General features: G+C 42.7%; 1 protein-coding gene across 2 annotated transcripts in view; it reads left to right on the top strand.

The window, feature by feature from the left end:
* The window catches only part of RAPGEF3 (Rap guanine nucleotide exchange factor 3), a 213,606-nt gene that overhangs the window by 163,020 nt on the left and 38,424 nt on the right, over window positions 1-12,162 (top strand). For both annotated transcript variants that reach the window (XR_004538757.1, XM_033937142.1), the window contains 4 exons: window positions 1,795-1,873; window positions 2,134-2,284; window positions 3,247-3,329; window positions 10,773-10,812. Coding sequence is in view for 1 of the 2 variants with exons in the window: in XM_033937142.1 (XP_033793033.1) it covers window positions 1,795-1,873; window positions 2,134-2,284; window positions 3,247-3,329; window positions 10,773-10,812 (353 nt within the window). In the remaining variant the exon portion in view is untranslated. The remainder of the gene's footprint in view (window positions 1-1,794; window positions 1,874-2,133; window positions 2,285-3,246; window positions 3,330-10,772; window positions 10,813-12,162) is intronic.

Raw genomic sequence — 12,162 nt, 5'->3', positions numbered from 1 at the left:
CCACTGGGGGAGTGTGGTGGGGTCATCATTTAATTCCTCCAGTGGTCATCTGGTAAGTCGGGTACTTTTGTGCTACTTATGTGCTTCTAAAACACATCTAGTCCTCAGGCATTGATAGTGCCTCCACAGACCCTTTTCTTCTGCTCTGAGCTGCTCCTAAAGGCCACCTGCCTTGAGCCCAGCTCCCAATAGCTAATGGTCTTCTGTCTTGAACTCTCAAAAGCTATTGATCCATTTTTTCAAGAGTGCCCATTGTGGTACACTTCTACTGAGACAGAGCATACCAGCTCTAAAAGTACTCTGTGTCAGCCAATGACAGAGTTTCCCATCAAGAGAATTGCTTCCCAAATGAGTATAATGCACAGTTAGGACTCTACGCAATATAAACTCATAAATTACACTCTTTCTTTTCAACATGCTGGTTCTATCACCCCCACCGTTTCTTCACTCTTTTGAACTCGTGGGGAGTAGATATCCACTTCTATAATTTTGATTTACTTCTTCTCAGCTCACATCCCCCCACATTCGTTTGAGCCCACAAGCTTTATTCCCATTCATTAAATAACTTTTAAAATGCATAACAATTCACTCAAGTGTTTGAGTGTTCAGCCCTTAGTGTATGATTTGCATATGGTTCTCTAGCCCATCCACCAGGTTATTTAAATCACCTGTGTGATGCTGTACTAGGCTTTCTCCTACCAAGTGCTGCTGTTCTAGAGACAGGGATGTACTGTTTAATTGAAATCATTGTGGGGTGGAAAGGGGTTAGTGACCACTGGGGGAGTGTGGTGGGGTCATCATTTAATTCCTCCAGTGGTTTTCAGGTAAGTCAGGTACCTTTCTGCTACATATGTATGCTCTTTTAAAACACATCTAGCCCAAAAAGTCTTAAAGTTCCATCTAGGATATCCTGGGGAAGGTTTGAGTCTCACCAAGTTTAACCTGCCCATAACATGTCTCAAGGATCTCCCGTACGAGGAACGGCTGGATAAGTTGCAGCTGTACTCAATCGAGGAACGCAGAGAGAGAGGTGACATGATCGAGACATTCAAGTATCTCACGGGCCGCATCGAGATGGAAGAAGATATCTTCTTTTTCAAGGGTCCCGCGGCAACAAGGGGGCATCCGTGGAAAATCAGGGGCGGGAAACTGCACGGGGACACCAGGAAATTCTTTTTCACTGAAAGGATGGTTGATCGCTGGAATAGTCTTCCACTTCAGGTTATTGAGGCCAGCAGCGTGCCTGATTTTAAGGCCAAATGGGATAGACACCTGGGATCTATTCACAGAGAAAGGTAGGGGAGGGTCATTGGGGTGGGCAGACTAGATGGGCTGTGGCCCTTATCTGCCGTCTATTTCTATGTCTCCAAACATTCCTCCCCTGGAACTGTGGATGCACAGTGGGCTAAATGCCTCACAAGAAGTCCAGAAAGTCGGCTATGATAATCGACACTTGAACGGCCCGGCGATTAGGGCGTCCAAGTGCCGAGTTATCACAGTTTTTGGACATCTTTATTTTTTTATTATAAGCCCCATAGGGTTTTGAAAGTCTGTTTGAGGACAAAATAAGTTTCAGAAAGTAGAACTAGATCAAATTTGGCACGGAGGTGGGGGGGGGGGGGTTGTATACTGGGTAAAACACACTCAATATACTGAGTGCTTTTTTCTCCATGCTTAATGTGTGTGCTCTGGTTCATGGGACCATGTTTTCTCCCTCCATCGGAAGAGGGTAGATGTGTGTTTTTTGTTTTGTTTGAAAATGTCCCATACTGAGTTGTTATTCTGTTTTTTCAGATAACTTTGTTGGCGATTTTCTCCTGACACATTGTGTATTTATGCCAACCCCTCAGCTCTGCCAAGCACTCCTTCACCAATATCCTTTTCTGGCTTTGTCATTTTAAGGCTCCAGATTTTACTCTGAGTTTACTTATCCACATTTTGACAGGCAAGAGGCCTACCCTACCCTTAGCCATGTCCAAAATAAACTCAGGTGTGCCTAATGGAAATCAAAGAAAAATCTAGAGTGGCTTCATTAATTTCTGGGTAGACCTGCCAGTGGCTTTGGCTTCCAGGCATCCTAGAGAGGGATAATGAGAATTATAATTGCACCCAGTTCTTCCTTAATCTTCTCACATTTCATGCGGAGCCATCAGAAGGAAGTGAGCAGGAGAAGGCGGTGTACTCCCATAACAAACAACAGAAGATCCTGCGTCTCATCAGCCAGTGGGTAGCACTTTATGGTCACTTACTGCAGGATGACCCCAGCGCCATGGGATTACTTGAGGTACTGCAACAGCACCATCAGAATTCTTCTCTCTGATTTCAGTGGTGGCACAGGGGATGCATAGAGTTTAGGGGAGGGATACACACACACACACAGCCCCACCATGGAAGAGGTACAACACAGACAGCAGCAGTGCAGCAATACAAGCTTCCCTCTCACACCACCTACCCATCCACACACTGCTCAACCACAGAACAGGCCCAAGCACAGAATCAGAAGTGCAAGCTTCCTCTCCCCCCCATTCCAACACACGTACACATACACACACACACACACACATGAACTCTGCCCCACAGATGCCTCTAGAACAGATGCCTCTAGAAGCAGGGGGATAAGTTGATCTTCAGCATGTCAGCTGAGATGCCAGCAGTGGTTCCAGCTAGTGCAAACATTGGCTGGTGGTCTTGGAGGTTTATGCTGTTCACTGAGAATTGAGCTAAGACCACCAAACATCTTTTGAATGGTAATGACCTTTACTCTATAGGGCTCAATAGATTTAAATGAGTGGCTTAGATGTGAAAGTCTCTGTATCCTTTTTCCAGTCCTCTGAGCAATATTGTTCTAGTGCTTTTCACTGTGACAATTCCCTAATTCAGTAGTCTGGTTGAGTAATTGATTTAAAATGTCTATAGATAGCCAAAGTGCCCTAGACTGGCTGCAGTCTGCACTCATCTGTTGTCGGGACTAAGGTGTCCTGATTTATGCTGCTTGTCTCAGCTGGGTTTTATGATGTTGGTTAGGAGGGTGGCTGGATGCAGATATAGTGCTATGACCTCACTGCAGTATTTATTTACTTGTATGTTTGCTTAGATTACTGAAGTTTTAAGGAATGGGGTTCTATTGGTTGGTAGATTGCGCTTCGATTTATAAGTTATGTTTTGTTTTTATATTATTATTTTACATACCTCATACCCATCTGTAATACATGAAATAAAATGCTAATGTTTCCCTGTAATCCGCAGAAACTCTCAGAGTTTGTAAGCAAAGATCCACGCTTGAGTAACCTGTTGAAGGAGCAGCTGCAAGACCGCAGGAAGACCAGAATGTAAGGATTTGTATATACAGCACTTCTGAAATAACAATGTTAGTCCGACACCAAAGCTCAGATCTGCTCCATGTACGAATCCTATCTTACACACAACCAAACTCAGCTCCCTGTAGCTATCATCTTCTGCCAAATAACTAGAGTCACAAATTAACTCCCATGACCTGTCTCATTGTATATCCAATAAAGTCTCAGCACCCTGAATAGAGAGTGATGCAGGGACAAAGATTCAGCCACGTCCCCTCACCATCCCCACATTTTCAACCCCGTAACCTTCACCATCTTCACAGTCTTAATTTTGTTCCCCACATCTCCTCGCTCAAAGCAGAAAGATGATTTTAAGCTATTTTTATGAGCCTAAGGCATTGCAAATAAACATTTTAAGCCTATAGCATGTGTGTGTTGGGAGGGGGATTCTAACTTTCATTTTGATTGAAAGAACATCAATAAAAGTACAACTTGTGAAGCACACTGAGTTCTGCATTGCACAATGAAAACCAAAAGTTTTGTCATTGTAGACAAAAGTTAAACTGAACCGCCAAGAAGCCAAAGTCTGCATACAATGCAATACCACAGAAGCAGAAGCAATGACCCATGTCCCCTAATACTATGCAAAATATAAAGATAGCAGAAGTAAATTTGAAAAAAAACTGACAAATAACCTTACATATTCATACTTGTCATATATTACTAGATCAAGTCAATGTTTTTTTTGTAAGTTGTAAAAATATAATAAAGAATATTGAACTGGAAAAAAAAAAAGCTTTCAGAGGCCAAAACATCCTTCCTTAGGTCAGTACAGTATACTGCTGTTATGGTATCTTGTCCTGACCTGAGAAAGTTGGTTTTGGCCTCTGAAAGTTAGTAAAAAATGTATTAAAATTAGTCCAATAAAAAGATGACTTTATTTCCATTTTCTATTTATAAACATTTATCAATACAGCTACAATACTACTTTATTCTAAAGCAACAACAACAAAAAAAAATCATTTTTTTCCATCTTTTGTCATCTTTGGTTTCTGCTTTTCTCATCTTTTCTTCATTCTCATCTTTCCATCCAGTGTCTGCCTTCTTTCTCCCTTCCATCAACTGTCCACTCTCTCTCTGTCCCTTCCATCCACTGTCTGCCCTCTCTCACCCTTCCATATGGCATTGTCCCTCTTTATATGCCCCTTACTGTCTACCCTCTCCCCCTTTCATCCAACCTGTGCTCCTTCTCTCCTATATACATGATTCATTTCATCTTCACCCTTCACCATTTTTATCTCTCCTCTCTCTGCCTCCATGCCTTTTCCCATGCTCTGGCATATCTCTCTTCTTTTATTTCCTTTCCTTCCTTCTCCCATTGTATCTCTGTCTCCTTCCCTCCCCTCCCATTCTCCCAGTACTGCATCACTCTCCTACCCTTTGCCCCCCTCTCCTCCCAGTACATCTCTTTCTCACCCTTTGACCCTCCCACTCTCCCAGTACTGCACCACTCTCTTACCTTTTGGCCTCCTCCCTCCTACTCTCCCAGTACTGCATCTCTCTCATCCTTTGCCCCCCTCCCTCCCAGTACTGCATCTTTCTCTCACCCTTTTGTCCCCTCCCTCCCAGTACTACATCTCTCTCATCCTTTGTCTCTCTCACCCCTTGTCCTCCCTCCCTTCCAGTATGGAATTGCATCTTCCTTATTGCTGTTGCCGGCAGTAGTGTTTCCATCTAACTGCTGGCTCCAGTATCAGTCTTCTCTCTACAGCAGTGTATCTCAAACTTTGTGCCGTGGCACACTAGTGTGCCTCCTGAGGTTTCAGGTGTGTCAAGGCACATGGGGGAGGAGGAGAGGCACTGGGACAGGCTGACTGCCTGCAGGACGTGCCTCTCATGGCAAGAGGCACATCCTGTAGACAATCAGCTGGAATCAGCATCTCTCCTTCTCTCTGGCCCTCTTCCCTGCTGGCACCCCCTTCTGGCATCTCAGGGCCCGTCTGGAGAGCCTTTGTGCGTGCGTGAATGTTGATGTGATGATGTCACGCATGTGCATGACTGTGACATCCATGCACTTCCAGATGCCTCAAGCTGCGGCCACTATGTTTACTGTGCCAAAGCTTGAGAAAGTTTTCAGGACACTGCTCTATAGCATCTTTGCTGTCTGTGACATCATTTCCTCTTTCTGTAAGGGCGGGACACTGTAGAAAGAAGACTGGAGCTGGCAGCCTAAGGGATTCTGCTGCTGGTGACCTCAGAAGGACAACAACTGCAGGTGGGAATAGAACTGTCATGGGGGGGGGAATGGGAGGAGAATGAAGAACTGTCTTCTGAGAGGTGGCAGAAAGGGGAAGAAAATGGAAGAACTGTCGCAGGTGGGTTGGGAGGAGAATAGAAGGAGAAGATATGCTGGCTGGATACTTCCCCATTACCGCAGAAATGCCACGATAATGAACCCTGTTCTTGAGGCACTACTGCGAAACGGTCTATCCTTACTGTGGTATTCAAGGGGGACTCTCAAAAGGTCTTACTTTTACTGCGATAATTACTGTGGTAACTGTGGTATTACCATGGTAATCTTTCCCGTGTCACTCTCTGCCCACGAATCTATCCCATCTTTCAACACAAAAAAAGGAAAAGCACCAAACCCTACAGTAGTAGAGCAATCAAAGGGAGTAGGGCCAGATAAATAGTCTTCCCAAAAAAAGGAGGCCTGAGGAGGTCCATATATCAATTTTATTGAGTATAAAATTCAAAGAGCTGCTACTATTAGTATTATTAATTATTTTCAGATGTATGCAGTGTGTACATAGTCGCAAAGGAGACAGTCCCTGCTCGAATCAGTTCATAATCAAGACAGATAAACAGGATGCCATGGTAGGGGTTACAGTTAGCAGGAGATGGTTAAACTGCTGGCTAGGGTGATGAGCAGAGGGAGAGGATTATGCGCTGAAGGCAATCTCAAAAAGGTGGACTTTCAGTCTATTTTTTAACAAGGGAAGGACTCAGGTAGTCTATTCCAGGCATACAGGGCAGTGAGGTGAAAGGAACGAAATCTAGAAATGGCAGTGGAGGAGAAGAGTTCAGATAAAAGTAATTTATCTGAGGAATGGAGTTGTTAGGAAGGCGTATAAGAAGAGACGAGAGATGGAGTAGCTGTAGAATTAACACACTTGTACATTAATAATAGGAGTTTGAACTGTATGCGAAGGCGGATAGGAAACCAGTGAAGTGATTTGAGGAGAGTAGGAATGTGAATATAATGAGATTGAAAGAAAATAAATAATGCAGCAGAGTTTTGCACAGATTCCAGGAGGGAGAGGCAGTTCAGCGGGAAACCTGTTAGCAGTATATTGCAGTAGTTTAAGCATGAGGATGTGGACAAGGGTCCGGATAGTGTGCTCAGACAGGAAGAGGTGAATTTTGGTGATATTGTAGAGATAGAAGTGACAGGCTTTAACAGTCTGTTGGATATGCGTAGAAAATGAGGTCAGAGATGAAGACGACTCTGAGGTTACGAGCAGAGGAGACAGAAATGATAAGAACAAAAGAATTGCCGCTGCTGGATCATACCAGTGGTCCATCGTGCCTAGCAGTCCGCATACGCGGCGGCCCTTTGGTAAAAGACCAGTGTCCTAACTGAGACTAGCTTTACCTGCATACGTTCTGGTTCAGCAGGAAGTTGTCTAACTTTATCTTGAATCCTTGGAGGGTGTTTTCCCCTATAACAGCCTCCGGAAGAGCGTTCCAGTTTTCCACTACTCTCTGGATGAAGAAGAACTTCCTTACGTTTGTATGAAATCTATCCCCATTTAACTTTAGAGAGTGCCCTCTCGTTCTCTCTACCTTGGAGAGGGTGAACAACCTGTCTTTATCTACTAAGTCTATTCCCTTCAGTATCTTGAATGTTTCGATCATTTCCCCTCTCAGTCTCTTCTTTTCAAGGGAGAAGAGGCCCAGTATGGCAACTCCTCCAGCCCTTTAACCATTTTAGTCGCTCTTCTCTGGACCCTTTCGAGTAGTACTGTGTCCTTCTTCATTTACGGCGACCAGTGCTGGACGCAGTATTCCAGGTGAGGGCATACCATGGCCCGGTACAGCGGCATGATAACCTTCTCCGATCTGTTCATGATCCCCTTCTTAATCATTCCCAACATTCTGTTTGCCCTTTTCACTGCCGCCGCGCATCACTGTTATTTACAGAGAGAGAGAATGGAAGGAGAGGAGCAGAGGGTTTAGGAGGAAACAGGAGCAGCTCAGTCTTAGACATGCTTAGTTTCAGGTGGTGGCTGGACATCCAGAAAGCAATGTCAGACAAACAGGCAGAGACTTTTTCTTGGATTTTTAGTGTAGAGAGGTAGATCTGGAAATCATCAGCATACAGGTGATATTGGAACACATGGGAGGAAATCAGGGCACCCAGGGAAGAGGTATAGAGGGAGAAGAGATCCTAATGCAGAACCCATTGGTCAGTGGTGGAATAAGGGGGAGCAGGTGGGTGGACCACCTTGGGCACTGTCTTCATGAGGGGGGCACCAGCATCTCTCTTCCTTTCCGCCCTCCCCCAAATATTTGTTGGCACGAGCAGCATCTTCCACTAGCTGTTTGCACTGGCATTGGCTCCCTTCTGACTTCACTTCATGATCGTGGGACCAGGGCATGACATCAGAAGGGAGACGACACCAGCACGGGCAGCAGGTGGAAGATGCTGCTTGCGCTGGCAAGCATTTTAAGAGGAATACGTGGGCAGGGGCGATCAAGCAGCGGGGAAAAGTGGGGGCGCATAGCCCAACAATGCTTGCGCCACCGCCTCAGACACTAATCTCCCTCGCTGCGCCACCACCTGAGGTACACCAACTGCTAGCTGGATGGCAGCTGAGAACGATACACCAGCACATGCACTAAAGGTGCAATGGGAGAGGTAGAAGGCAAACCAAGGAAGCTGACCCAATGACTCCTCAGTAGAGAAATATAACCAAAACAAAAGATTCTGTGGAGGGTTAATGTTTCTGATAAAGACTTTATTATTGATTCAACTTTGAAAAAAAATTGAAAAAATCCACAAAAAGACATATAGGACCCAATCCACTAGAAGCATGGGACCCAACACGGTCCGTGTTTCGGCAAAGATGTATTCTTCAGGGGTCTCTATGGTCCATAAAGAAAACCTCATGAATTATCTACTGATTCGTAAACTGCATAAACTCTGTGTGACATACACAGACACACACACACACACACACACACATATATATATCACGTCCTGTTCTGCCACACCCTGATCCTCCTGGGCTAGCTTCTAGTAATTCTCAGGTGTATATTATTTTATTTTTTATATATTTTCCTGTGAAACCTAGTGACTAAATCATATACATTTCATAGTAGTACCTATGTATAGTGATATCTGGTAATTATGTTCTGTGCTACTAACTGCTATGTACTATATATGGCTTCCAAGTCTTGGACTTGTAAGGCAATACATTTTATTACAGTGGTAACCTATGGTTTAAATGTAAAATGCATTTTTTGAAATTTGGTGGCATTGACATCTAATAATTAAATATATTATCACATTTTTTTTTTCAAATTTATTATTCTTTCCAAGCCACTCCATTCAAACCATTCCCTTCTCAAGGTCAGAGTCATGCACTGAGACAACACAGATATTCACAAGGACACACACATACATACAGAGGGAAAATAGATACACCCACACACATACATGCAGAAGGCTTGGAAAGAATGTCATAAGCCATGCTTTGTATGCTTTTATATATGAACCCAAACTGACCTACAATGCATTCCGAAAATAAATTAAAACCGCCCTATTCGACAAACTCATTGACTAAACAGACGACCCTCTCTCACTGTGATATTCCCCGTTGTAAACACTAATTCAATCTCTCAGGTAACTCCAATTTTCATGTATTCTTTACCCATGGAACTCCAATTAGTATGTAACTTTGCTATTTTATGCTTCCTGTTATTCGCTGACTGTCCAGCCTTCTTTCAATGTGAATCGCCTAGAAGTCACTTGACTATGGCGGTATAGAAAAAAATAATAAAGTTATTATTATCACTTATCTCCTTTCTCTCCTTAAAATACTGCTTCTTTCCAGCAGTCAGTGAGTGTTAAAGATGTACGGCACACAATTTATCATTTTGTTTAGTTTCCAGTGTCATTTATGGAATTTTCTAATTTTTCTTCCATGTCAGGCAATCATAAATGCTATAACAAATAAAGTGAATTAAATAATTATGTAAGTACTTAAAAATAATAAAAAATGATATTGAGAGTGCTCAGTGTGATATCTTATTCAAAACCAGCAGGTTAATAGAATAAAGATGTATTATCTTTGCATCATTGCACTCACCTACCTACCAGCCCTGAACACCTTGTTAAATATGAGCTATTCAAGCAAATATATAGTAGTGAATATATATAAATGATTACTTAGCTGAATTCAAAAGATGTCAATTTGACTGATGGATATTACAAAGTTCACCACTATCTGATGTATTTTCTCAAGATGATCAAAGCAATGTTCTTAAGGGCTGCTTGTAGATATTGGAAGTCGTGCAATGAGGTTCTCCATGTTGTTGTAGCTGGCAAGAAAATAGTGGCAATAAAGCAAGTGAGTCCCCAAAACAACCACAAAAATTTAACAAAAATCAACGTGTAGCTAGAATTCCTTAATCTGAAAAAATGCTAAGTAATCATTTATATATATTCACTACTATATATTTGCTTGAATAGCTCATATTTAACAAGGTGTTCAGGGCTGGTAGGTAGGTGAGTACAATGATGCAAAGATAATACATCTTTATTCTATTAACCTGCTGGTTTTGAATAAGATATCACACTGAGCACTCTCAATATCATTTTTTATTATTTTTAAGTACTTACATAATTATTTAATTCACTTTATTTGTTATAATATAAAGTTAGTGAATTGAGTTCAATTTTTCTCCAATTCATTTAGATTTTGATAATCATAAATGCTACACACACTTTGTGTGCACATGCCCGTTGTATCAAAAAAGAGTGTACACAGTTCATGAATAGTACACACTCTTTTCAAAGACTGGCAACTATTTATAACACAGGAAAACACCTGGAATTTTGGGGATAAAAATGGCATGAAACAACATATGAGGGGGTGCTGAAACGTTCTCAGCCCAACTATGAAGAGAATTACATGGATATGGTTCAATCAATGCTCTGAAACAATTTCAAAAACATAGAATTTCATTTCTACAAATTGGAACTTAACAAATAAGGTAACATTCTTTCAGCTACAGTGGCAAAATAATGCTCCGAATTTAGGAAGTTGGTTGGTTGGGCTGAGAACGTTTCAGCCCCCCCTCGTGAGAAATGTTGACATTTTTTTATATAATTTCATATAAATGCGCATCCCTAATGAGTATCCACTGCCCACAGTTCAGAAGTTAATCCCTGTTTATTCTCCCCTGCAGATTGGAAAATGGCAATGGGAACTTGATGCCCACAATAAAGGTACCGAGGACATACTGTGATCACTTTTGTCCATTTACAGCACTGCACATGTTGGTATGAGTTATTTCTTTTGGCTATCACTGCAGGCAGAGCACTGGTAAGAATGCAAAACTGGAAGCAAACCAGAGAAGCCCATGACAAGGGAAATGCCAAGATACTTAGAGTACCCCAGGAGCAAGCATCAGATACATAATCACAGTTGTTTTAATCCTACCTGCATCTGCCAGCTTCTGAAAATTCTAGAGAGGAAAGTTTACAGGAGATATTATCTCCACTTCACCTGTTCTCAGCTTCCTGCATAGTTTGTTCATCACTTTCTGTTACAAGGAGCCACTGAAAAGTTCTCAGCCCAACCAACAAAGTTAGGGCAATGTCCATCGAGGGCTATACACTTAGGGCCTGATTTTCTGTAGGATGCCGATCTCGGCAGCTGCCTAAGAAGTGGCTGCCGATCGCGTGTCAATGCATCGGCGTCCTTTAGAGAATCATGGCTAGTTTTCCTGACAGACACCTTAATTGTAGGTCTACATTTCACAGGCCTACATTTACGACATCTGCCTCGCACCTAAGGAAAAATATAGGGATGCTTACCAATTCCCAAGGGCACTTCTGGGGAAACCATGCCCTTGCCACACCTTGGGCATCCGTAATTACCCCTACACATCTCAGTAGGCATCCTTTCTCGCCCAAGTTTTTTTTTTTCTTTTTTGGAAAACGTGTATCTCAATCGGCTGACAGATGGCGGTAGGTTGTCTACCACCGCCTAAAATTGAGACACATGTTTAGAGAATCAGGCCTTAGTCCAGCGATTTTCCACTTTTTTTGGTTCCATATTTTATCGATGGAACAAAAAAAGTAGAAAAATCACTAGACTAAGTGTACAGCCCTCAATGGAGATTACCCCAGTTTTGTTAGTTGGACTGAGAACTTTTCAGCGGCCCCTTGTAATGCATATACCGCAGATAAGCAGGGATGGTTGACCACTGAGAAAATAGGTCAGTGTCCAAGGCCCACAGCAGTAGGGACCCTCTCATAGCTTCTATTTAGTTTACTCTCTCTTAGCTTCTATTTAGTTTAATCATATTTAATAGGTGATTAGTGGCCCATGGCCCTAAGTGCTCAGGAGCCCAGGTCACTATACGCGTAGATCTACCCCTGCAGAGAAGTAATGTATAATCTACATAGGAAGTCAAATGAACTGAGAGTTAAAGGGCAGAGAGCAGCCCCTATGAGCCCTCAACCCACATTTTCATTGGGCCACTTTAAAAATAATATTTAAAATGACACAATGGGACCCTGCACCTGAGGCAAGTACCAAATAAGAGACAAAGTTGGTTGGAGTGGGAGTGG

Source organism: Geotrypetes seraphini, chromosome 3 (assembly GCF_902459505.1).
Source record: "Geotrypetes seraphini chromosome 3, aGeoSer1.1, whole genome shotgun sequence".
NCBI classification, from domain to species: Eukaryota; Metazoa; Chordata; class Amphibia; order Gymnophiona; family Dermophiidae; genus Geotrypetes; species Geotrypetes seraphini.
This window is presented reverse-complemented; position numbering and strand designations above follow the sequence as displayed.